The sequence below is a fragment of the Maylandia zebra genome, linkage group LG18 (assembly GCF_041146795.1).
Source record: "Maylandia zebra isolate NMK-2024a linkage group LG18, Mzebra_GT3a, whole genome shotgun sequence".
Classification (NCBI taxonomy): Eukaryota; Metazoa; Chordata; class Actinopteri; order Cichliformes; family Cichlidae; genus Maylandia; species Maylandia zebra.
In genome coordinates, this window is record NC_135184.1 from 26,471,703 (window position 1) to 26,498,918 (window position 27,216).

The 27,216-nt window shown below is 41.9% G+C and overlaps 2 protein-coding genes across 9 annotated transcripts; both read left to right on the forward strand.

The window, feature by feature from the left end:
• Positions 1-337: 337 nt before the first annotated feature.
• si:ch211-188c16.1 (uncharacterized) lies at positions 338-9,854 on the forward strand. Of its 7 annotated transcripts, none has more exons than XM_076876628.1 (19): positions 338-547; positions 1,675-2,584; positions 2,708-2,899; positions 3,512-3,995; positions 4,075-4,190; positions 4,284-4,309; positions 4,390-4,451; positions 4,571-4,615; positions 4,700-4,829; positions 5,819-5,978; positions 6,130-6,253; positions 6,340-6,371; positions 6,564-6,627; positions 6,727-6,764; positions 7,021-7,084; positions 8,246-8,350; positions 8,434-8,487; positions 9,255-9,288; positions 9,451-9,854. In XM_076876628.1, coding segments are annotated over exons 1-18 (2,616 nt in total). In that variant the 5' UTR covers positions 338-538; the 3' UTR covers positions 9,256-9,288; positions 9,451-9,854. The 7 variants fall into 7 exon arrangements, with proteins under 7 accessions (XP_076732743.1, XP_014266373.3, XP_023009748.3 ...); XM_014410887.4 differs by having other exon boundaries at positions 6,730-6,764; positions 8,434-8,480; XM_023153980.3 differs by having other exon boundaries at positions 339-547; positions 8,434-8,480.
• Positions 9,855-10,256: 402 nt separating this feature from the next.
• On the forward strand, positions 10,257-25,524 carry LOC101465520 (phospholipid phosphatase 3). Of its 2 annotated transcripts, none has more exons than XM_024806179.2 (7): positions 10,257-10,387; positions 13,005-13,722; positions 18,440-18,594; positions 22,345-22,625; positions 22,736-22,793; positions 22,886-23,062; positions 23,898-25,524. In XM_024806179.2, the coding sequence occupies exons 2-7, from the start codon at positions 13,584-13,586 to the stop codon at positions 24,024-24,026; spliced, it is 939 nt and encodes a 312-aa protein (XP_024661947.2). In that variant the 5' UTR covers positions 10,257-10,387; positions 13,005-13,583; the 3' UTR covers positions 24,027-25,524. The 2 variants fall into 2 exon arrangements, with proteins under 2 accessions (XP_024661947.2, XP_024661946.1); XM_024806178.2 differs by lacking the exon at positions 18,440-18,594 and adding an exon at positions 19,431-19,588 and having other exon boundaries at positions 10,263-10,387.
• Positions 25,525-27,216: the final 1,692 nt, after the last annotated feature.

Sequence of the window (27,216 nt, forward strand, 5' to 3'; positions counted from 1 at the left end):
CATGCGATTACAACAGTTAGGAAAGTTTTTCTCTGTCTTTTTTTAAAATCATCTATTGCAACCTTTTTCTATGACATACTTTACAAATGTGAAACTGAACCTTCACTGTGTGCAAAGTTGATATCCATTTATTTAAATTATGATATGTAATGAAATTTTCCGATACCTCACCGAATTTCATGAATCTTCTTGGAGAGGTGAGAGGTTGATATGGACAAAAGAAGATGCGTTAAAATTAAAAACTGTAAGTGGAAAATTAGTTATCGTTATCAAAATAAATCCCTATCCACGCACGTTGCGCCTTCGACGCTCCTGATTCGTTGATCGAGGAAACGTGAACGCGCACGTAGGTCGAGTGCAGCACGCAGGTGCGTCATTCAGCGGCTCTTTCAAATTGTTTGTTTTAGCCTTCACCGTGATTAACCAGAGCTGTTAGGTCGCTGTTTAAAAAAAATAAAGTAAACAGCGTCTCGGTATTAAAATTGAAACCGTCTTTCAAATGCTCGGTCCTTAACAGCGATGACAGACAGAAGCTACAATGGAAGAGGTAAAGTTACAAGGCTTTTATAGCGGGTTTAATTAGCTAAAGGGCAGTTAAATAGAAAGCTAATTTACTTGTATTGCTTTTCTTTCTGCTAATGTGCTTCTGCTGCTGCTTTACTCTTTCTAACACACGAGTATGGCTTACTTAACTGATAGAACGGGGAAAAAAATACTTTTGAAATAAAATCATCATTTTTACGACCAACCCAGTTAAATATATGAAAGTCGTTTCGGTGCTCACAGTGATAGCAGTTTTTCCTTTTGATCGCTTTTGAGAAACATGGATGTCTTAAATTTTCTACATCTATTATTGATTAAAACAATATATGAAGGCTTAATCTGTTCAGTAGCATCTTAATTAACCAACAAACACTTGGGTTTTAAATGACCAGCGACTTGTGGAAAAAAAAAGCCTCGCAATTACCAAAAGGGTGTAGTTTTGTTTTTTCGGGGAAAAGAAAGAAAGCTTAATTAAAGCAGAGACATTAAATTTAGGTGAGCGGATTACTACTTTAAACTCTGCAGTTAGAAAAATAGTTCTAAAGTACCAAAAAAAGGTACCTTCACGTGTCATTTGTATGATTGGTAGGTAAGGTAGGATTGGAAACTTAGAAAGTTTATTTTCATTCCTGTTTCTCAGCATATGCAAACATTACCTGTTGAATTATAGCAATTTTGTTGGACAGATGGAACGCAAAATTATTTCTGTATCACTTTCAGGGGAGTAAATGAGGAAAAGACGTCTTTTGTAATTTTTGCAGGCTTATCTCTTTACCCCTTGAATGCTGAGCAGCAGCAACCCTTGAAGCTTTTTTTTTTTTTCTCTAAACTGAGCAGTTTCTGTCATATTTCGGGCCTGCTTATAGAAACAATGACTGGGTTTGTACCAGAGGTTAGTGAGGGTGGTCTCTGCCCATGTAGCTTTCCTTGGAAAACGACAAACTCTTCTAATGGTTGTCACACCACGTCTTTATAGATATATACTGAGGTGTCAGCGCTCGTCATTAAGGGTTCAGAGGAGGGCATCAAACCTTGTCTTTATGAGGGAAAAGAGTTAAAATGACCATATAACATCCCTTATACTTCTGTGCTTTCTTTTACTTACGTTTTTTTTTTTTTTTTTTTATTTAGGAGGGACCAATCAACTTCAAAGCACTGAGGGCCAAATTTCAGGAAGAGGCTCTCCTGGCTCAATCCAAAACCAGCCGTCCAGCTGTTGCTGAAAAACCCAAACAGATTCTTCCACCTGGAGGTCACTGCACTGTGGTTAGCAGTATTAATACTGCTGCAGAAAACAAGACACCAGCGCTTCCTCGTGTCATTTTCAGAGATGCACTGCGACTGTCTGGAGGCAAGAGGCCGATTTCCTTTCCGCTGCAACCTCAGCGGACCTCCCTGTCATCTCAGCTTACTAATGGAGACGGCACAGCAAGGCATTCTCGATACATGCCGCTGGTGCTTCCTGTCCTGCCCGCAAAAGATCAGAAGACAGAAACACCATTCAGGAGAGAGTACAAACCCGAACCAGAGTTGGGGAAGGAAGCCTTGCCACAAACTAAAGTCAAGAAGAAGGCTTTGCTGCTTCCATTCAAATCAGTCAAAGCATCAAAGGTCAGTGCGGAAAGCGGAGATGAGCCCACATATGGTGATTTGACCACCAGACCGTGTAGCGCTCCTGGTGAGTTGCCATCAGTGGAAAAACAAACCACAGAGGATGGGGCTTCACTCCAAAGTGACCAATCAAACAGTGAATACCCCCTCTCCAGTCCAGATGTCCCAGTCACCCCTCCTTCAGCAGAGACCACAGTCGATTCTGACAATAAAATTATGAGCACTTTGGAGAGGGCCAAGAAGAAATTCTCACGCCGAAACATGTTGATCTCTTCCAAACCCAAGAGCTTGCATTCCCCTGACAACACAGGCAAGGAGTTTACTCCACCACCGAGGACCGCTGATCTGCCCACCCCCCCACCAGTGTGTCTTTCACATCTGGCTTGTATCTCAGCCCGGCCTTTCTTCAAAACCAACAACGCTTTATGCAGTAAGCTATATGCAGAGTGACAAATGTCAAAATCTGCAGTTTCATCATGTGTGTTAATGTTATAACATAAATTTTTATATACATTGCTAATACTATTCATATTTAATGCTTTTCCCCCTCAAGAATCGGCACTGGATAAGCAGCTTGGCAGAGAGAAATCTGCAAATATGCCAGTGAAGACTGTTGAACTTCATCCACCATGTGTCCCACTAAAGAAGCCTCTGCCTGATCTGAGAACACTGGGGCCAGTGCCGGCAAAGCCCCTCAGACCTCCATTAGTAGATCTCAGCTATTACCATGCGCCTCTGTTTACTGGTATGAGAATCTCACGAAGTCTACAGACATGGCCACTGGGAGCAATAGCAGAGAATAGATTTGCATTAAAAACCTATTAGAAAATGTCAGCGAAGGTTAGCTGATGCGTTTTAGCAAATTCTGTCCTCTCTTGCTGTCACATAGACAGTTTACCTGCATCTCAAACTGCACATTAGGTGTCAGAATAATCTGACAAATTACTTGGGCTGCGATCAGTCATATTAGAAAACATAGTTGACAACAAAAGGTTTCTTGATCTTAAGAAAAACCTGATTAATGTTGGAAAAATAGGAAAATGTAGGTTTTATTTTAGGTTTTAACATCAGCTGCTGTCTATATAGCGTCAGTTAGAATGATTATTTATTAGCAGTACTCCTAATAACATCTCAGGTTAAACAGATGCATGTTGGAAAAGGCTATCAGTCTGTTTATAGAGATTAATGTTTCATTTCTTCTTCTTTTTCCTCTTTTTGCATCTTCAGTTCTGTGGCCACAGTTCATGTGCTTAGTCATCAGTGACTTAGCATTATCCTCTCTGCAGTTCACATTATTCCTCTTTTTGTGGTGAGGCCTAACATCTGTTCAAATACTGCTTTTACTTTCTTATTATAGTGGTGTCACCAAACGTTAGCCAAGCAGAGTCTGAGCACCCACCCGTCTCCAACCCTCTGCTGGATGCCCCAGAGTTTCCAGACTTTGAAAATACAGAGATGGAAACAGCAGAAAGTGGAGGTGTTGATGTTGCTGCACTAGAACTGGAGGCCTTAGACTTAGTCGGCGCTAACCCTCACACAGCTGTCGACGCTGAGCATCCACAAGCTGACTTGTCAGTGCACGATCCTGTGGGGCCTCGTGTGAGCTCCATCATCCAAGATCTGAACCTTGGAAGTGAAAACATAATACCCCTTGATCCAGCCAGCTTCTCTGAACCAATAAACTTGTTGGAGTTCCCAGAGCCTGCTATACCACAGCAGAGGTCCCAGAGCAAAGAGGTGCTTGTCGATTCTTTTCCTAAATCTCCGTCTGATGAAACTGATGTGGGAGTTGCTGAGTGTCAGTCTTTCCCAGAGGAAAGAGAGCTCAGTAGCCACTCATGGTAAGTTTTATAGTAACTGGAATCAGTTTTTTTTTCCTTCTTCATATAACAGTGTGCTGTTTATACTTTCCCCTTACAGTGGACATCAACAGGACAGTTACTATGAAACGTATACTAACATATATGAAGATGTTGAGAATATGAACAAATTCACTTTGAGCCAAAACTCCACCAAAAGAAAAGGCGGACTGAAGAGTAAGTACTTCACACACATTTTATTCTTAAAATAAAACCATTTGCAGATATTTATTCTCATTTATAATCACTGTTTGCTTTTGCTTTTTACAGATCCATACGTGGACCACCAGCCAAAGGTAACTCATTTTTAAATCGGAGTATATAATCATCTTAGCAACTTTAAAAAGTGTATTTTACTGTGTATTTTTGTATCTAGTGTTGTCTTTTTTGGGTTTTTTCTCAAAAGGAGTCATGTGTTAAAAGGCAAAAGAATCCATGGTATGCTTTTTCTTTTTTCCCGTCTTTCATTCCCTCCTTCCCTTCTCGTAAACATAATACCTTTGTTCTGTTATTGACACTGTGACATCCATTCCCTTCCTATGGTTATCAAACTGCAGGGTTTGTGTATCGGGTGAACATTTGGCACATAATCATATGCACAGGTATGTCAGACATGTAAATCTTTTTACTTAACATGTGATTTAAAAAACAAGCTACTCAAATCCCTTTTTTCACATTTTTCTTAGCATGATGAACACTCCCAACCCCGCCGACCATAAAGAACAGAAGAAGCGGGAGAAACAACGATTGGAAAAGGAAAAAAAGGAGCAAAAAGAGAGGGAGAAGAAGGAAAATGAAATGAAAAAGAAGTTCAAAGTAAGGGGGTGATTTGTTTTGAGATGATGACTTTTGATTTTAGTTTCCTTTGGTTACTGTTTATTCAGCTTTTCTAAGTCACAGTTGGGAAATGTTACTTCCTGAATTTTTAGGGTTTTTTTTTTTTTAATAAAACTTCAAACATAGAATCAGTGCAGCATCTCTTCAGAGATGTAAAACATTTTTGTGCTTTACTTTTTTTGCTGCTTAGGTATTTGTAAGACAGTGCAGCTCATTGCTAAGATGTGACTCCTATAATGTATAACAGATGGATGTGGCTTTAGGGTCTGAAAAAGTACCATATACCTTTCTTTCTAATAGCCAGCAGAGGGTGACACCTGTGTTTTCTGGAAATAAAAATAAAAAATCCTTTCATGTATAACCTCAGTAAATGTGTTCCTGATGTGATCAATTTCACTAACTAGAAGTCTAATTTCAAGTCTTTATGAATACAACAAAACAAATATTTGTTTTCAGTTTGCCAGCCTGTGAGTGTGTGACATCCAAGGACAGCTTCTGAAAATGAAACCAATGCAGAAAGTGTTAAAAACTCCAGTACCTGTAGGAATCCCCATAGTCTCGTGTTAAAATGTCCAACTTTACAGCATTAAAAAGCTTGTTTACAACCTGGTAGAAAAAACAGTTTTCACTGCTGTGGATAGTTCACTTGCTCATAACAACTCTGAGTGGCTAAGTCGATTTTACAGGTGTTCAGACACCGACAGCTGAAGCCGATGAGTAAGTGCTTTGTAATCTTAGCAATAGTGTGTGTGTGTGTGTGTGTGTGTGTGTGTGTGTGTGTGTGTTGCAGCCGCAGGGTTTATGAATGCAGCTTGCTCTCCAAGCTTGCAAACATTAGCAGATTAATTGGCACTCCAGCCTCCGTCCACCCAAAAAGAAAAAAGACAGGGCAGTGGTCAAAATGTTAATATTGAACCTTAAAACTCTAAGGTCATTGTTTACATACAGTCTTTTACGTGACCTCGTAGGTGACGGGGGACGAAGAGCCGATGTACCATGCCAAGGTGATGGTGGCCAGTAAAGTCCGCAAGAATGATCTGCCTGTGAAGAGCGGGGACACGGTCAGCATTATCCGCACTACCAACTGCCCCAAAGGCAAATGGTTGGCCCGAGACGCCAACAACAAGTGTGAGTTCACTTTTGTGTTATTTGTAAGTGTGAAATAAGAATGGCTTAATAGCATCTGGACTTTAAAAACATAGCATGGATACAACAGATGTTGATACAACAGGAGTGTTTCCACATTTGGTGTCATTACTTTGCTGCTCTCTCCTTGCAGATGGTTATATTTCAGTGATGAATGTGGAGCTAAATATCAAGGAGATGCTGGAACTCGGCAAGAAGGCTCAAGCAGCAGGGCGAGGAGGCAACGTGGAGGGAGATAACATAAGTATTGGAAGCAGGTACTGGGTAGCACACTGATCAAATTTTTAGTTTCTCAATTCAAAACAAAACAGTGCCATGATTCACTTTTTTCTTTGTTTTTCAGATCCTCAAACCAGCCTTTTCTAACAAGCAGTTGTAAGTTTCAGGAGGCTCTGTATGACTGAGTGCTGCTGCACTGAGGCTGGATCCCAGCCAGCATCACTTAACTGCTGTCATCTGCTTTACGGCCGGGTGTTATTTTATGATACTGATGGAATTCATGGGCTTTCATTAGCATGCTTGTCAGGCTTCATTGTTTGTTTTATTCCTTTTTCCTTCTTCACACAGTCACAGATGACAGCGAGGAGTGGGCCTATGAAGATGAGACCCTCTCACCATTCAGTGAGAGCCAGTAAGATGTTTGGCATTTATTCAAAGCAGCTTTTTGATCAGTGTCACTTCTAAAAATGACAAATGAACATTAAATATTCTTTCTCTTCAATTTGGGTAGCAGCTTTTCTCAGCAGACGGCTTCAGTGCCCGAGATGTGTGAGTACATTTTTATGTCCCGTCTTTTTGAAGTTGAAATGGGCCAACAGAAGATGCCTACCCACACCCCCACCCTCTCCTGTTTAAAGGGAACTCTGGTTGTTTTATGCAATGGCAGACTGCAGCAGGGCTTTGATGTGCACTTTTACCATATGTTTTTCTTACTTCCTTCCTCTTCAGTCTGCATTTTAACTAACCCCGTTCCTGTCTCGCCCTTCCGCTTACACCTCTGCCCTTCATTTGTTCACTTTGTCAGCATGTGTTCATGCTGGTGCCCAGAACACACCGAATGACGCCAACTTGGATGACCTGCACTCGCAGTAAGTCTCAAACACGGATGTCAGAGCAGACGCATTATTTCCCTTTCAAACCCTTCATAAACATTACTGCACTGCTTCTTAGCAAGGGTATATATACTGTGTTGTGGACTAATTTATGATCACTTACTGTGTTAATGAGCAGGTAAATATTAAAGGTGGAAGAGGAGCAAAAACAATATTGGGACACATTTTACAAGGTCCTTGAAGCTGTAGCGATACAGGGAGTGTTTTTAGAGGCCTCCACTGATTACAGGAGCGACTAAAGACTATCATTGCCACACTGGATGATAAACTTAAAAATCTTAGCTGATTAACAGTCTGCCCGAGAAAGGCGAATCACCAAACCGAGAAACCGGCTAACTGCTGGCTTCTCTTTTTGTTAACCTGTTACTTGTGTATGATTTTTCTTGATTGGCATCATTTTCTTTTACAAAATGATTAAAAACTCCAATTATAATCATCTGTGAGGTATTCCAGTTTATTCTTTTGTGCGAGCAACTGTATAAATCTAAAAGCTATTCAATTTGTAATCACATCCGACAAAGGGAGGGCGCCAGCTGGTAAAATATTGGCCAATTTACTTGAAATTTAAGCGAAACAATTAATCAGAAGAGAGAAAAGCTGCTGATTGTCTAAGTGAGCAAAGCTTGAAGTCCAAAATATTGGGATATTTTAAATCCTAAGTGGCAGAAATGGTTAAATAACCAACGCTTGCTGTTTTATTTAACCTACTTATCAACATCTTACTAATACACAAAGGATCGCCACTATTAATTTTTGTTTGTTTTTTTTAAACTGTGGATTTGTAACATAAGTTTTCTTCTTTTTTATGGAACACTGAGTTTAGGTTAAGCCTAAAACTAAATTACAAAAATTGACTTTGATAGCATTGCCTTGAAGGCTTTTACCTTAGCTGAAGGAAGCTTTTTGAGCCTTTTATAACCAGGCTTTTACTTTGAAACCTCAGGCCAATACAAATTTGATAAAACGTTTTGTCTTCTGTTCCAGGAAGTACAAAAAGCAGCCTTTAATAAAAAGCTCTGCTTCAGGGAGGTGTTGTGTTGGGTTCTACTCACCCTGCACAGTCTTGTTTCCGTGGAAGAATTTGGAAGCTGGACAAAATAAAACAACTAATTTTGCAACATTACTTCTGCTCTTCAGAATTAAGCATGAAGCCCTGCAGAAGTTGGCAGTCTTCTTTCACCACACCAAAGATGAACTTGGTGATGTCCATGATGATGATGATGATGGAGCAAAGTTTACAAGGTTTTATTTTTGTAACCTTTAACCTCAGACACTATTTATGCAAACTTGTCATGTTTCTAGCTGCTTGTCTTTATATTCAACAGCACTGTTCTTTCCTCTTCTTGTGTCCTGTTTAGCCATGAACCTCAGAGTAAGTGGTGTGTTGTTTTTGTTTTTCCCCTCCCATTCTCTGCCATGGCTCCACTGTTGTCACCACATGTCGCCCTCACTGATAATATGCATATGCATCTGGTACACTAGCTGCACAGGGGCTCAGAGGAAAGCACTCCAAGGGATCATTAACACCGCCCAAAAGATCACTGGCTGCCCTCTCCCCACACTGGAAGTTCTACACAACGCCCACTGTTTTAAAAAGGCCCAAAACATCATAAAAGACACCTCACATCCTGGCCACTCCCTGTTCGAACTGTTGCCCTCAGGCAGACGGTACAGGGCAATCAGAGCAAGGACTAATAGACTCAAACACAGCTGTTATCCAACTGCAATAACACATCTGAATACTACAAAAAAATGTCCATCACGCCACTCTTGTGTTAATCTATGCACGGTCTGAAGCATGTGTGTGGGAATGTATGTGAATGTTTTACTGTTATATCTTATTAGTATTTTAAGTATTCTATCTATTTTATTTATTGAATTTTATTGTTTTATTTATATTTTGATATTGCTAGGGATGATGCAATGATCGGGGACCATTCTTAATTTCGTTGTTCTCATGACAATAAAGTTTCTGATTCTGATTCTAATGGTGAAGCTAAACACGGGAGACTTTTTCCCTAATGGAAAATAACTTGAGAAACCTTTATCTGCTTTAAATGACCTGGAGTCATGCTGCTGTTAGTTATTTTGCGTTGCTGGTTGTTCAAAGCTGATGTGACACTTGTATCTGTTCGTCTTTATCTAGACTACTTGAGTGCGGTTGAGGAGCCTCCATATCCGTAAGTGTCTCCTGTTTCCTTCTGATCAGAAAGCCTAACTTTGTTATTATGACAAACATTAAACTGAGTACCCATAGAAGCATGTACTGTAATACTTAGAAAAAACATCTTACCTAACCCTTTCTCATAAACTGTTGTAATGCCCTGTGTTCTTCTTGACAGTGAACAAGAAGTTGACTTCACAGAGCTGGAACTTCTTCCTCCCCCACCGCTATATGCTGACACCTAATTATCACTTTATGGAGATTGATGTTATGACTTTGACCCTCTGCTGTGAAGAAAAAAACCCTCATGAATACTAATTGAACTGTGATATCACCTACTTTTTGCGAATAGTAGTCGTTTGTTTTTTTTTTTGTTTGTTTGTTTTCATTACTCTGGAAGTCACTGAAATGAATAATGGTGCACATATTAAACAGTTACACTTTGTCTAAATACCAGTAACAGTTAAGTGTTCACTTGTGGTTGCTTAGTTATGACTGTTTCCAGAAATGTTGTTTACATTTCTTTCTTTCTTTTTTTTTGCTGTTGTTTCAGTGTAACATCTAATAAATAGTTGACATCGAGTTATGCCTTTATGACACCGTTTGGTTTTCCTATCCTGTTTGTGTACAGTCTTTTCTTATGACTGAGTTTGAGGCAGTGGTGGGGGAACTCCAGGCCTCAATGGCCGGTGTCCTGCAGCTTTTAGATGTGTCCTTGATCCAACACAGCTGATTCAAATTGCTAAATTACCTCAACATGTTTTGAAGTTCTCCAGAGGCCTGGTAAAAAACACATCATTTGATTCAGGTGTGTTGACCCAGGGTGCAATCTAAAATCTAAAATATGCAGGACACTGTCACATGAGACCTGGAGTCCCCCCCCCCCCCCCCCCTCTGTTAAAGCATCCCAGTACTGAGGCTGTGCTTATCAGGGTTACAAATGATATCTTAAGAACAAATGATATGGGCAGGTGTTCTATCCTTGTATTACTTCACAAATGTGTTCTTTACCTCACGCTGGCGTCCTCAGTCCAAAGACATGCACGCTGGAGTGAATTGTGTTCATTGATATAATTGAATAATCTGGGCTGGATTTAGGTGGTGGCTGTGGCTCAGTAAGTTAATTTTGTCAACTGTAATTAACTTGCATCTATTGCAGTGTATTTAACCCGTTTTGCCCCACTGGCAACAATTGTTGCCAAAGTTTATCACTGTCATTTTCGACTCACAATAAAAAATCTCAAAGGTACTAATGCAACTTTTTCCACTTATATGCTAGTAGACAACTTAGACAAAGGTTTTGATTTTTAAAAAATCGTTTCCAAGTGCTTCCTATCGCATGACATCATCTGCTTCCCGCTCTTTCTGGCTGAAGACATGGCGGATGCAAATCATCCTGGAAAGAGGTAATTTTCATAAATTTCTTATGACTTTCCCCCCAAACATATTTATAATTATTTAATCATTCAAGTCTCTAGAGTAACCCTCCCCAAAAAAATTGTACCTAGGATAAATATTTTTTTGTTCATGGGCTTATTTCTGTGAGTGGCAACAAAAGTTGCCAGTGGGCACATAGCATGTCGCTAACTAAAGGAAAACACTGTCTGCAGGATTGCTCCTAATTTACTTATTTAAAATTGTAGAATGATGTACAATGGCTCATTTTAGTCCTTTTAGAATAATTCCTAGCTAAATAAATTCACAGGTATTCAAGGCCTCTGTGTATAGGATTTTTATACATTACCATACATCATTTTCTTGCTAGCTAAAATTCGCTTGCTAGCTAACATGTATGTTGTCCTTTCCTTAGGTACACCGTAGCAGAGATCCTGGCCATGCTGCAGGACTCTGAAACTGTGGCGGACATCACAGTTGTGCCTGAGTCAGAAATGCACGCACATGACACAGACTGTGACAGTGACCAATCTGATGATGAGGCCACTGGTGACCATAACCGCCTCCCATCAAGAATACTCAAAGGTGAAGGCTTTCTACCTAATTCGGACATGCAGCTGCCAAATCCCCCCGATGATGATCCTGGGTGCTCATCCTCAGTGAGTCAGACAGAGACTAGAGAGGTCAGTGGCACAAATGAAAATGTGACCAGTCAGATTGTTGGGCCCATGCTCCACAAAACTAAGAACCAAGACAGGAAATTCAAAAAAATCAAAATTGCGGCCAAAGCTGGCCTTGGCCTTGGCCTTGGCCTGGCAGAGAAAGCTGAAGTGCCACCTGGAGTCAAGTTTTACCACGACAACCTCTTCACAACCCTGTCCCTGGTGGATGAGATGACCCTGAGAGGCTATGGCAGCTGTGGCACGATGCGACAAACTCAGCTCCATAACGTTCCCTTCACAGCACCCCAGACCTTCAAGAAGACACCCAGAGGAGATGCTGAGTATCTGGTTGAGGCAGAGAAGCTGATTGTAAGGTGGAATGACAACAGCGTGGTCACCGTGGTGTCGAACATGGAGAGGGAGTTCACCGAAACTGAGGCGAAGAGATGGAATAAACAGAAGCGGACTATGGACAAGGTCAGACAGCCCAAGTGTATCCAGGACTACAACACACACATGGGAGGAGTGGACCTGCATGACCAGTTTGTCAGCCGCTACAGAGTCAACATCCGGTCCAAGAAGTGGTGGTGGCCATGCTTCAGCTGGGCCCTGAACAGTGCCATGGTGAACAGCTGGTGCTATTACAGGTACACAAGGCTGTATGTTATTTAGTGATATCACAATCGAGTTGGTGATGTTTGACTCGAGGTCATCGCTAGTGCTCTTCGGTCGACAAGAGCAACAGTGATGATATCCAGACCAACATCACAAACTCAAGTGTGATATTGCTTTTACAGAACATTCTACATATGGGGCATGACGTTGTAGAAAGGATGAAACGATGCACATTCATGCATCTATCATGCTTGTTTTGTCATTCATTTAGGTCCTGGAAAAGCGGGGAGAAGGATCTCCTCTCCTTCCAGAGGCTGGTAGCCCAGACCCTCCTCCTGCGCCATGGAACAAAGCCAAGTAGGCAGGGCAGAAGATCTTCAATGGCGGTGGCGATAACTGATGCCACCAGGTTTGATAATTTGAACCACTGGCCCTGCAACACTGGTAGCAGGTACAAGCGATGCAAGAACTGCGGCGGACGCACATCATTTGCGTGTGGAAAGTGTGATGTGCCACTACATGTGGAGTGCTTCAAGAAGTACCACACTGAGTAGAACATGCATGAAAGATGATGGAATGTATGGGAAGAAATATGTTATATATGTATATATGTTTTTAGAGGTTCTAAGAAAAAAATGTTTGTTGAGTTTTTGAGTATAAAAAAATTGAGAATAAAGAAATCAGTTCAAATTGTTTGATGTTTTGAATTTTATACAGGGGGAACCTGAGGCTCCACCTTTTTGTTATTATTTATTATGACTATATTATTATTTTGTTCTTATTATATTATTATTATTACTTCTCTATTATTATTATTAGGTGACATTTGACCTAGTGACAAGCTGTGTGACTACTGGCAACAATTGTTGCCAGTCATAAAAATGCTATTTTCTTCAAAAAAAAGTACAAAATGGAAAAAATAAATACATAACATGATTCAGAGGGACTCAACTGATAAAATGATATGCCTTACAACTCTGAAAAAAATCTGGGCACAAACGGGTTAAGAGCATGTCAGGCGTAGGTTAAAAGTACTTTTTAATGAATGTTTGTGTAATAGGTGAATGAGGATGGTACCAAGAAAGCACTTTGAGTGCTCAAATTGCTTCAGTCCAACTGCAACCCTGAATTGGATGAGCAGAAGAAAATGGATGAGCTCAAAGTTTGCAAAATCAAGGAAATTTTCCTACTGGTTTTTCCCTCCATCTATGAGTTATTTAAAGTGGAAAATGAGAACTTGCTCCAGAATTTGAAGGAGGAAAAAAGTTTATTTTTCTTTGCTTTGTTGCTGCTGTTGACTGGGGCGCCCCTCAGCCCTGAGAGGTGAGTGGGGTGGTGGGAGTCCCCACCGGGCACATGAAAGAGGAGGAGCCGGAGGAGGGGTTTTCTTGAAAGGCTGTGACAGGACTTATCCCTGCAGAAACGAGTAAAGGATGGTTAGAGGAAGGTGAGCCATTAGTGAGGAGCGAGTAGTTTCCACAGTGTTTTCCAGCTGACCAAAGAGACTCGCGTGACTGCTCCTACTTAGGATTCCTGTAGAGACACGTGTTGTAGACCGAGAAATAAACTCCAACAGCAACCAATTTATTTTTATTCTGCTTCCTCCTCCTTTTTTTAACCAAACACGCAAACGCTTTAAATGCAACGCTGTCTGATCTATGAGAAAGCCATGGCAGCCAACACGAAGAACGGCGGGAGTTCGCTCAACAACAACAACTGCAAAGACCACAGCGGGAGGAAGCTGCTGGTCGGAGTGGATCTGTTCTGCCTGTTTTTAGGTAAGAGTCGCGTCACGTTACTGTGGGCACCTTTGGCGGGAAGTTTGCGGCTTCTTGCTCGTTTCATTGTTACTCCTGGCGTGTTTCAAACGGACAGTTTCTCGCTCGTGTGCGGCTGCCCCGGCTTATACTCGATACCAGGGATGCCGAGCTCGTTTGATGTCGTGACACTTTCTTTAAGAGAAAACTAGTTTTTTACTGCACATTTCATTCCCGAGGCTTCTCAATATAAGAAAAAGAAGTGCAGTTTCACGTAGAAATGCTGCAGCATGTCAGTGGAAGAAAGTGGACTCTGCAAGACTCTTTGGGCGGAAATTGTAAGAAACAAATGTGTGAAAGTCCGCCCAGGCTGTCCTGTATTAATAAAGCTGTAATTTTTGGTAATTCATTCATTGTATTTATTTATTTTCTGTGGAGGCGTAAAAAGAACAGGCATGTAGATTGTGGGGAAAACTGAACTTTACTGTCATTTAATGATTTATCGGTAGCTTCATTGCTGTAGTATGTATGGCTGTGGGGGAAAGTCTTAATCAGTAGAAAAAGCTGTAGAAAAATTCTGAATATTCAGTTTAAAGGTCAAAATGTATTCCTTATTTTCCAAAGACATTCACATTAAAGTCCTTCCCAGGCCGATTCTAGTCCTCAGACCATATGTTTCACACCACTGAGTAATAATATAAATGTCTTTTTCCTGTAGTTAATTTGTGATATTAAAACACTGCATTTGTATCTCTTTTCTTTATGTCTGCTGTAAAAATGTGTATTAAATAAGACAAAAAGTGATAATATCACATGTGATTCTGCCACACCAGCTTTCACAAACTTTGTAACTGAAGCAAAGCAGTGGCTACTCTGGCCTGTTTATTTAGCTATTAAAGTACATGTGGATTTCCAAAAGTTACATTAGCTTAATCCCTAAAAAATGCAGTCCAAGTGGAAAGAAATTAATAAAGTGCTCCGGGAGGGATATACATTTCTTTGGTCTCCACCCACACCTGTGTGGACTTCTGCTTTGACTGTTCATTTTATTTTCCAGAATGGCCCACATTCCAAAGCAGCAGGAATTCTTCAGATCTGAACATCTGGCATAATATTTCTGTGTGTGTGGTGTAATTAAGGGAAGTGGTGAAAAGGTCAGAGCTGAGTGTGTGTGGATCCATTCTGGTCCTGTGATGTTCAGCAGCTGCACACACTGGGTGAAACATTCAGAACATGAAAGTCCCAGTTTTAAAAGTGGGGAGGGTGCTGTGTGGTTCAGACCTTTGACTTCATTTTCTGCTGTGATACAACCACATGTTTGCATTGTGTTGTTCACTGGAATATTGGTGTAAAGTCATGATTGCAAACACCGCAGCAGTGGTAAGATAAAGCTGCAACTATACTGGATAGCAGTTAAGCTATTGTTAACAGTGGTTTAGACTACAAACAATCTTTCTTTGACAAGCTATATTTAGTTTAAGTGTAATTTTATTTTTTGTATCTCTGTGGAGGGTAAATCCCCGTCGTTTCTTCTCTATGTACATAACTTCCCACAGAGAAGCTTGTCAACAAACCAAGAGTGTTTTTTCTGGCTAAAGATGTGGCTTGAACAGAGCAACCACAAGGAGGAAACGTCTGGGCAGCGCTGGTTAATCACCACTTCTCCTTCATTCTCACACACTGATTTGTACTTCTGGGGAAAACTGCATCCCAGGATATTGCTCCCCAGCTCTGTCATGCACTGAGTGAATGTGCTCCCCATGGACCCGTCAGTGCATGTAAAGATAACAACAGGGGAAGTCGGCTGGATGAGAAAGTCATGCTGATTCAGTGTTGACTAGAACTGAATTGGGAGAAGGAAAAAGAAAGATGCCCCTCAATCAGCCCTGGGGCGAGGGGGTGATTGGGTTCACGTTTACTCTAAGCTGTAGCAACTGACTCTCCAGTTAATCGCGTGATCACGTTTACACGTGCCTTCGCCCAGCTTCACAACTAAGCTGGTGATTGGCGGTTAATGGGTAACGATCTGAATTTTTTACCACACCTTTTTTTTTTTTTTTTTTTTTATTTAAATCCCTTAAGGCCTGCTCACCAGAATGAGAAAAACAGAGAACCTCACTTTCATAATGCGTTTCATTACTAATTGTAATTGGATGCGTTGGAGGCCAACACAAGCCTCTACAAGCAAAACTGAAACTAAAAGTGTCTTTGTATTTAGAATTTGGTTAAACGGAGCCTTTGGGAATAGTAAACATGAGCTTTCTTTCTGAAACGAGTTATTTCCAGTTAATCCAGTTCTTTCCAGGAACCCGTAGGCTCCTAGATTCCTTCTTGTGACACAATTTCCAAAAAAAAGCTTGACCCACAGACCTTTTGGAAAAGAGAAAAGCACTGAGGTGTTCCAGTTTAATAAATGTTTGTGTTAAATGAAATTGTTAGTCCAGTGTGGCAGTCAAGATGTGAGATTCACATTTGATTTCACTGGGATTTTCATTAAAACCCAAGCAGGCAGACCTGCGCCAACCCCCCACCCCCATGCTGAAATTGTGAAGTAGCTCAATTGCTGTGTGTGTGTGTGTGTGTGTGTGTGTGTGTGTGTGTGTGTGTGTGTGTGTGTGGTGAAAACAACTTCATCTGTGTATATGTCACAGCTGCCTCAGACGTGTATGTATACTTTTTTAGGCCAGCAGACAGCGAGGGATCCCTGCAAGTGGAAAATGTGCGTCTGTTTGTTTTTAATAGCCGTGTTGGCGAATGCCTCCTGGAGTATAGTGAGGATTGAATTCGGAGTGTGCGTTTACCGCATATTTATTCTAGTTTCCACAAGGTGTGGCTGCATGGAGCTGTCAGATCTTGATGATGTGTCTTCTGCCGTGTTTCGACGTTACGCCGCGCTCATTCGTGAGCTGAAAAAGTCATCATCGGTCTTCATTTACGGGGTTTGCTTATTTTCACATTTTGTCTCCACAGTTGTTTTGGAGAAGAGGTGCGAGAAGGAGATCATGAACTGCAGGAAAAAAAAATCTTCCAGCATTCTGCTTGTTTTTTATTGTCTTTGGGCCGATGCTGCTAGTCCGAAAGGCAGACTCACGGCTGCTGACTGGTGTTGTTGTTGGCAGTGATGAGGACACCCTCCACCCCCTCGCCCTCCCCCCCTGACTTTTAGATGAGGGGAAAAGGAGGGGAGGGAAAATCCCAAGATGCCACACTCACTGCTGATGCTGCAGCTCTGTTTCGGATGCAGGGGGTCAAAGGACTGTGGAAGAAAAACCTGAGGCAAGCAGGGGTCACATTTCTTCTTTTCTTTTTTTTTAATATATTCCAATCACCGCTTTGGAACCGTTGACCTCACGCTGGTTCCTCAAAAGCTGTGACCTCTTAAGTTCATCAGGCCGTTTGCCATCCATTGGTTTCTTTCCATCAGTCTCTGGCCTTGTGGTTTGTGGGTTTGCAAATGTGTTTAGATGCAGTCGCAGGGGTCGGGGCTCTCGGGTCAATGTGCTTCGCATGTAGCATTTTGAGCTTCTGTGCCCTTTTTTTTATTTTTATTATTATTATTTTCCCTCCCTAAATCCTTTGTATCAGCAGTTTGAACAGACTAAGTCCCTGCTTTGGAAAGGCTCGTGTTGCTCTTTTCATAGCCAGACTAACCAAACTGAAGGGATCAGACATGCAGGATTTAGCAGACTTTAAACTGCAGTGTATTTTTACAGTTCCAGAGCTGTTAATATGTCCCACCCTGCGCTTTTTCTTTTTTCTTCTTCACTGGACCTGCTTCACAGCCGCTCCATCCAGGTGTTTGGTTGAAGAACAACAGTGAAAGCGAGAGAATTAATAATGTGAATCCTGCTGAATGTGGCAGGACTTACCCCGGCATTCAGGGTGCCAGAGTTCTGTCTGTAACCTGAGCCCAGCCCACAGCTGAACCTTCAAAGGCACCCCCGAGTCAGCTGTATGTTTGTGTGTGTGGATGTAAAGGGGCTCAGCAGTGACTGGAGCATGTGTTGACATTTATTTTTAGAAATTGTGCCCGCTCCCCCGTCTGCTTGTTTTTCTTTGTGTCTGCAGATCGCGGACGTCTTCAGAGAGTGGCTCGAAAGCTAAACGTTGCTTTGAAGTCGTTTGAAAGTGTGTTTTCCAAATTCTGTCCGAGATTTGAGGCCTCCCCCTGGGTACCCTCGAATATCAAAGTCCTCGCTGAAGTCTGTTAGGAAATTGACGGGGAAAATAAGCTGTTTTGGGGGGGGAGGGGGTTGGCTTGCATCTTAACTACGCCCACTCTGTTTGTTGTCGGAAGACAAATAAGATCTTTTTGGCACTTTTGCCGAAAAACACGCAGTCTATCGGACACAAACACCTCCCCCGAGGCGTCTTTTAAAAGGGCCTTTTTAAGAGTAAGAGCACTTCGGCAGGAAAGGAAGGAGGACTGATAGCGTGTGTTTTTTCTTGTCAGTTAACTGCAGCATTGCCTCCTAAGAACAGGGCCCATCTTACCCTCTTAATGGGAACTTGAAATCATTTGATGCTATTCTCGGCTCAAGCGGTTCACTTAAGTCAAGTGCAAAATGGTGATGATTTGATTTAATGGTTATCATTTTTTCTTCTTTTTACGATAACGGGCAAACGGGATGCGATAAGCTCGTAAACTTACTGTAAATGTTTTAAATGTGTTTTGTTTTTTCTCTCTGTTGATCCAACGTGTCTGTGTTTGTGGTCCTGTGTCTGTCCAACCATGCAGTGATGCTCGTTGCCGTGCTGTTGCACAAATTTCCCTTCCCGCCTTACCAGAGAGGATTCTCCTGCAGTGACAGCAGCATCAATCTGCCTTATAAGAACAGCACAGTGTCCACTGCGCTGCTCACGGCAGTGGGCTTCACTGTGCCTGTGGTCTCAGTAAGTTCCTGCGCGGTGAAGTAAGAAAACGAGAGAACACGTCGGGACGCTCTCAGTTCATTACCGGCTGCACTGTGACACCTTAGGGGGGGGTCTGATTGGTTCAGCAGCCTCTCACTCACTCTCAGTGGTTTTGTCTCATTGACTGTAAATCACGTACATTACCGCCAACCATTTTCCACTGCGCGGTATCGTTAACTTTTAGATTTAATTGCTACCCTTCAGGCTGCCTCGGTTTCCATTTATTTCACTGCTTCAATAAAATTAAATATTTTACACGTTTAGAAATGGGACTATATAATAATGCAATTACCAGCAACTCCCTAAGATGATCAAAGAGTCATCTAGTCTATGAAATCTTAAATGATCCTAAAAACACACACAGTTTCCCACACTCTTGCTTATGTACGTTTTTAAAAAGAGATTTTCAATTCACTAAATTTTCTGTCGTCTGCTGGGATTTGGATATATGCGTTATCCCAAAAATAGATATCTGAGCTCGTTTTTCTATCAGAGAATAAGTCAGTTTTCAGCTGGCTTGGAGAGTTACAGATAAGTCTGAAAGCAGTGATTGTCCAAAATCCGTCTTAAAACGTGTTGTATTTTAACAAAACTGGAATAATTTCTCCATCGGTTGTGGATAGCAGCCACAGAATGAACTGAGCCGGTCCCACGTGTTCGCTCGTTACCTCTTGCTTGTATCCGCGTCCTCCTGTAATTTGCGTGGCATTAACCCAGCACCTCCGTCTCTCTTTCTCCCGCTCCCTTTCTTCTCCATCACCCATCCCCACCAACCCTCCTTCCTCTCTGTGCCGCTCGCTGCTTCTTCACACTAGCCGGCCTGCCTTTCTTGGTCATTGAAACCAGCGCAGTTCAGCCTTACCATAGAGGGTTTTACTGCGACGATGAGTCCATCAAGTATCCGGCCAAAAACGGAGACACCATTAGCGACGGTGTGCTTAGCGCTGCTGGCATTCTAATCTCCATCCTCTCTGTAAGTCCTCTCACCCTGACCACTAATGTCATCACCTCCTCTCATGTTTTTGCACCTTGCCCATATACTAGCAGCACCGTTGAACTGCAGTTGATGTTAACCACATCCTTTGTCATCATCCATCAGTCTTTATTCATTGTTACAGCCAAGTGTCCAGCACAGACGATTTGTAGTAACGCTGATACACTTTTCCAGCTGTTAGATTAGAACAGTTGTTTTTCACCAAGTAAACCTGCAATCTTCTCTGTGCGCTTTACTGTATGTGCTGAGAAATGCGGGGTTTATCGCTGGGCTTTATCTTACAGTTGATGCGTTCTGGCCATAAACTGAGATTGTCCCGGGAGATGGCTGGAACGACGACTCCTCGTACCTGCACCATCACACCTTATTATTCGTTTCACCCCGTTCTAGATAACAGTCAGTCAACATTTTCTCAGGGCTTTGCCTTGGGGGATGAGGGGTGGGATTTAAGATGATTCAGGTGATTTGAGTAGGTTTTTGGAAATTCCTGTGAGAAAGCGATGATGACGAACCTGTGCACATTTCCTGGATATCAAATTTTTATTTGCCACGATGATGAAGCCCAATGGCCCTTTCTGCTCCAGATAATGTTGGTGCTTCAGGTTTCAGATGGCCATCAGCGGGCCCTGCAGAGAGAAGCCTAACATTTCACAAACACCTCAGAGTGCACAGCTGCACTGAGGCTCAAAATAATCCAATAGAAACGCTTATAACTGCATATTTTAATAGTGCAAACACTAAATATATCTTAAGCTGTCATCCTTATGAAAATCAGGAGAAAATATTTTAGGTATCCTTTCTGAAAAAATCCATGAATAGTTTGGAATTAGGGTCCACAAAAAAATCCCCAAATAGGCGGAAGGTCGACTGTGAAGATTAATTCTATTGTTCTAGTGCATTTCCAGTTCACTAGTTACGTAAACGGCTATTAAACATTACATCTCAGCAAACTACAAACCTTCAGCAGGCATTAAAGGCCTCACACTGGTGATCACAGTAAAGGAACTGTGGTACGATACCGTAGATTCTTTGATCGTGGTTTTAGAATTGCGACAGGATAAATGCACACACAGTATTTTAAACAAATACCACTGACATGCAAGAAAGTGAGCACAAACATCCAAATCACACACAATAACGGATAAATAAGACTAAAATAAATGGACAAGCAGCCTGGACAGGAACATGGAGCATACACACATTAATGATAAAAAGAATAATGATGATGATGATGATAATTCTGCTCAGCGCTGCTGCAGCACATGCTGTCACCTGACAGAGCGACATGTCGCCGGCTGTCATCATCTCGCCCTGCAGTCACCAGAGCAGACTCTGGGCCCTCAGGGGCTTTTAATGGTGAGGAGACCTGGCTGTGCAATTATGGTTGATGCAATGGTTGTTTGGTTAAATACTGTAATTGCTGGGGTGGAATTGTGGCGAAAGCCCCAAACAAGAAGGCTCTGCCAAATATCGCATTTTCCCCTGGCGCAACATGACTTTAAAATCCACGTTTTCTTTTTTTTCTTTTTCCCCCCCTGGAGCGTTCTGGCCAACCTCTGTTTTCTGAACCAGAAGGCGCAAACATTAAGCCATTTAGTGCTTCATTTCCCACTATAGAACTAGAATCCAATGTGTCGTAAATGATTTATGCCCAACTTTATTAGAAGGGAAGAAAACACTGTGTCACTTTGGAAATGCGAAACTTTCGACATAAGCCACAAATTAGTGTCCTGCCCCACGATTATCTTTGAGGTTTCAGTGCAACAGGCATAGATTCTCGAATGCCAGCTCGTTCGCAAAGTATAAAACAAAACAAATCTCTCAAAGAAGGGGAACCAGATGTGTTTTGTCCCCCTTCCCCTCTTTCCCATGAAAGCCGCTGAGCTGTGTCGAGCCGGCTCTAAAGGCCTGAATGGTGGGAAAATGACGCGCTCGCACTATCAGCTTGTTAAATCTTCTTAAGGGGCTATCCCTCCACAGAGAGACTTTCCCAGAATCCGACTTATTTCTGTGCCGTTCGAAAGAATTTCTTATGAAGCTGAGACACTAACATGAAAACAACTCACACGTCCCTTGTGAAATCTGAGCTGTTTCGGTAAGGCGGCCAGCGGAGGGGAAAAACAAACGTGCCCCCGACGTGCGCCTGTGGAGTCTGGCCTCCAGAATCAGACACAGCACCCAGCTCAGCGATTCTCCTGATTAGAACCACCGGGGCCCGGCCCCTCCTCCCTCCTCCGATGCTGACTTCCATCCTTCCACTCTCGAGCTGAGACAACAGCGGATGAGGAGGAAGGGGAGGAGGGAGGCTGAGGGGGGACTGCGAGGCGTTTTTGAGCTCCAGCAGCTGTTTTGAGTTACCTCCTCCTAAACACGCCTCACTCCATCAGTCGCTGGTTTAGACTGCGGTCTATTTACACACTTCTAGAAAACTATACAAGGTGGACTCGGTCTGACACCCCCCTCCTGTCGTCTCACTGTTGTTATAGTTGTAGAATGGCACAGGTAAACACTTCAAACGCTAAACAAGCTCTTCTCGAGCCCCTTCTCAAAGAAATCACTGCATTCTCGTAGCTGTAATAACAACATCTACGGTCTTAATAGTTAATAGTGTGTTCATTATTTATTTGTTCTGATATTTAAAATATAAATGAATAGAAGCTCCCTCAGGAATAGGTCTTTGTTGTCTTTGTTACCAGTCGTGTCACTGACATTGCTTTCCCGTCTCTCCCCCTCAGATTATAATTGGTGAGAGCTACAGGATCTACTTTTTGAATGAAGGCTCCAAGTCTTTTGTGGGGAACCCGTACATTTCCGCTCTGTACAAGCAGGTCGGGGTGTTCATCTTTGGCTGTGCAGTCAGCCACTCCTTCACCAATATCGCCAAAGTGTCAGTGGGCCGTCTGCGTCCTCACTTTCTTGACGTGTGCGATCCTGACTTCTCCACGGTCAACTGCTCTCTGGGCTACATCACTGACTACCAGTGTCGGGGCCTGGAGAGCAAAGTTCAAGAGGCCAGGTATAACGGGCAAAGCTCAAAATGTTCTAAATATCCCAAATAAAATGCTTGATTGGCCGCTGTGTTTTTTAAGCCGTTTCAACATGCTGACTGCCATCTGCTCTCCTCAGGAAGTCTTTCTTCTCTGGACATGCATCCTTCTCCATGTACACGATGCTTTATTTGGTGGTAAGTTTCTGACCTTTTTATTCTCGTACCATCTTACTCATCCTGTTATTCTCTGCATGAATACTCAGTATGTCAACGTCTCTCTCTTGCAGTTTTACCTCCAGTCTCGCTTTACTTGGCATGGAGCCCGTCTGCTTCGCCCTTTAACCCAGTTCACCCTCATCATGATGTCTTTCTACACCGGCTTGTCCCGCGTGTCTGATCACAAGCACCACCCCACTGACGTGCTGGCTGGTTTCGTACAAGGAGCCCTGGTGGCTTACTGCATAGTGAGTGGCTGTGTTGCAAACTAGTGCACTAGATTTGTTCAGAAATCGAAGAGCGCTCAGGCTAAATCTTTCTAATAGAATGATGCCGTTCTAGTGGACAATCACCTCGCTTTTATTTTGAAAGTTCAGTCGTTGCTAACCAAAAAGCCCACCTTGCGTTTCTCTAGTGGCTTCTTTGCCCACCAGGTTGGTGTTGTGGATGTCCTCACTCTCATTAAGCTACTTAACAAGAGGGGATCTTGTCCAATCGTTAGATTTTCTCCAACTACTATCCTACTCCTGCATCACCACAAATGTTTATCTGTAGAAAATGATGCTTTTTTTGTGTGTGGATGCTGTTGGGGTCTATATGTTAAGTCTTAGGATGACAGTGAGCATTATCTATGGAGCGTAAACTAAAGGTTTCCATATCAGTATGTAAGAAAATGACAATGGTAATGATGTTCTATATTGGGTGAGACTGTGCCTTGTAAATGATGCAAAGATTTTTTTTCCTTTCATCATTTAGACGCACAGTCGGTTTATAATTTATGTTGCAAAAAGCATGTTTATAAGTGGAAAAAGCAAAGGGACCACATACAGAACCCTGAGGAACACCAAACTGTATTTCTAAAGGACAGAAAGTACGAGTGAAAGTAGGAGGAGTAAGACTTTAAATGGGAGGAACAAAATACATTTGTCTAGTACTGACATACTCATAAAAATCCCTCCATGTAAACAATGCATTGTCTATTTTCTATCTTACATTCTTAATGTTATTTGATTACATTTTTAACATTTTGCCCCTTTGCGATGCTCAAACGTTAAAGGAGTGTTCTCTCTATGCTCTCCACAGGTCTTCTTTGTGTCAGACTTGTTCAAGCCCAAAGGAAGACGCTCTACTTTGTCTTCAACCCCTCTGAAGAAAGAACTTGTTCCCACCGTAGACATCAGAGAGCGGAGCAACCACCTCATCATAGCATAGAGAAGGCTGCAGAGTGACTGTATATAACCCTGACCTGTGCCTTTTTTATTTTTTTAAATTAAATCACAACTACAGCCACTAGTCAATACTGAATAATGGAAACTTCAAACATCTGGAACATGCAGACAAATCCAGAGTCTTGAACATCTCACTGGATGAGAAGACGCTGCGGAAAAGCAGTTAAGCGACTTTAGCTCTCTGAATGGAAATTTGTCTTTATTTCCCCTCCGATTTACCAGACGATCTCAGAGTGGAAAAGAGAGCTGACCTCCTTTTGATTAAGAGATCCTTGTCCCTGTTTTGTGTTATGAAGATTTCTGGAGATGTCAACTGTCAGCTTAGAAATGGCAGCTGTAAACAAAGCTGTGCGGCTTTCTTGCCTCAGCTGCATCTATGAGTCCCGGGGTGCTACTCTGCTCCTGCCACTCGCTCACTGTGTGACCTGTCCTAACAAACCATGGCAACCAAACAAATTCCTTAATTTCAGGAAGGATGTTGTTTTTGTTTGGTTTGATTGCAACACAAGCAGTCTGTGTGATTTATAGCACTAAACTCGGTATTCTTTGTCACCACTTGAATGACATAAAGTGAAGCTTTTGGAAAGCTTTGTAAGCCGTCAAGTTTAAAAAAAAAAAAATGTGCACGATGTAATGTTGCTTAGAAGCTGCACATAAGTAACAGTAGTTGGGAAGTACAGTGAAGGCGTATGTTTTGGATGTGGGCCTGTTTCTGCTGGGCAGGACAAGCCCACACTGAGCCATTTAATGAAATGCCTGTTGTGTGTGTGTGTGTGTGTGTGTGTGTGTGTGTGTGTGTGTGTGTGTGTTCAGTACATCTGTATATGCACACATACACCTAAAAACAACAAGATGCGCACTCATAGAGCAGCAGCTACCCGTTTCAGGACCAAAGCACAATTTAGTCATTATTTTCAGCACATTGTAAATAACTCAAAGTCATGTAAAGTAACACAAAAGGGCTAGCAACAAGCTAGGGCTAGCTCTGCATTATATAATAGACGACCATTTTATAATGATGCCAGTATATTTGTATGTTTTTAATGTAATTACCTAGCACAATGATAACTGTTACCACTGGGTGAAATATCAAAATGTCATCCTAACTCGACGGAGTTGAAACTTTAGTCTGACATGTTTATAAATGTACTTTATATAGAATCTGAGCATTCTTGTATATATTTTTAATTTTTTCCCCACGTGTTGTGTTGTTCGTGCTGTGCGTGTGTACAGCAGGCATTTTGGTGAAATGTCCACTATGACTCTGACACCTGTGTAAATGGAATACGAGCTTCTTGAAGAGGCAGAGCATGAATATTAAGTTTTATAAAAAACAAAGCTCTCTAAGCAGACAGCTTCAGTACTTTTTTTTTTTTTCTTTTTTTTATAGAGTTTGAGTATTTTTCTAACTTTGTGAAATTTTGTACGATGAAACTGTGTGACTATATCAAAATAAAAATGTCTTTAATAAAACGCCTAAAACCAAGAGCGAGAGTGTGTTTGGTTTGTTATTTTACTTGAAGACAAAAAAGAAATTCTCCGAAATTCTCTTTCTTTATATCTCGGTATAGTCGCTGGCAAGCCAGTGCGTGTGATGGAGCGATTTTTGGGTGTGGGGCAATACTAGACTTCCATGCGCAGCTTCCTGTGGGGGAAATGGTGAACATTCCAAGCTTTAACCCCTCTCCCCAATGGCTCGCTGGAATAATATAGAGTCCACACAAACTATGGCAGAGCGGTAAAATACATTCACATGTGAAAACGCTTGCAGGCTATATAGTTTGCCTGCCCTTATATACTTCTATGTTGCCTGTAAATGTATATGTTATCCACATTTTGTGCTGTTTAACTGTACGTTTCTTTATGTGCCAGCATGTTCTCCTGAGCTGCTGAGGCACGACACCCAGAGGGAGACCAGAACTGATTAGTTTAATAAGCTGCAAAATGTGTTTTGTTTATATGACTATGTCAGGAGTAATGCTATTGTGTACCAGCTGCCTTGTGTTATGCTACTACTAAATTACTGTTTCCAGTGTCTTAATTTGCCATGAGACTACACCATACTGTGTGTGTGTGTGTGTGTGTGTGTGTGTGTGTGTGTGTGTGTGTCCACTCTGAGCTAGGCTACATTATGGGTTATTTTTAGGTATTCTATCTGGAACACAGTCCAAAACAAAACATCTCAACAATTCCTGAATGGATTCACATAGCTGCAGTACAGACCTTTTTTGTACACTGATACTCCTTTCTGCAGATCTGGCAAACGGGCCGTTGCTGGTTCATGTAAAAAGCATTACTACAGCTGTGTTACTGTCACCAGAAACTCTGCATTTAAAAATCGGGCATATTTAGATGCTGATGGGATTAATAACAGTGTTAAGGGCTTGAATCTAACAGACGTCTGTTTTCACGTAAATGTTCAGCACTCCAACTTTGAATTACATTTGCTCTCTATAGAGAATGAACCCAGTTATTTATGGTGGTGATCATCACAGTGTAAAACTAAGGCAGGAATATCAGTCTGTGCAGAAATCATAAGCCATTTTGATACCATTTCATTGGCTTTGCTGCAAATGAAAGTGACAATAAGTGCACTGGAGAGGCAACAACAAGACCCCCGTCAAGAAAGGGAACAGTTCCTCTTTCTTAAATATTGCAGATTTGTTGACTGCACATCCATGATGAAAATCTCCCATTCCAAAGGTGCACAGGCACCTGTCTGCAGCATCCAAATGTGCAGGTTTGACCTGTCACATGATCATAGATGCACTTTTGCATGCCCTGGTTGTAACAAGTGGTTATTTGACTTACTGTTGCCTTCCTATCAGCTGGAAGCAGTCTGGCCATTCTCCTCTGACCTCAATGAGGCATTTTTATCCAGAGAATATTTCCTTCTTTATGGGCCATTCTCTGTAAACCCTAGATATGACTATGCAGGAAAATCCCAGTAGATCAGCAGTTTCTGAGATATGTTCCGCCCTGTCTGGCACCGACAACCACGCCACATTCAAAGTCAGTTAAATCACCTTTCTTCACAGGTCGTCTTGGCCTAAACAAATTGAGTTGCTGCCATGTGATCACTTGATTACATATTTGTATCCGAAAGCAGTCGAATGGGGTTTTTTTTTTTTGTTTGTTTCTTTCTTTCTTTCTTTCTTTCTTTCTTTCTTTCT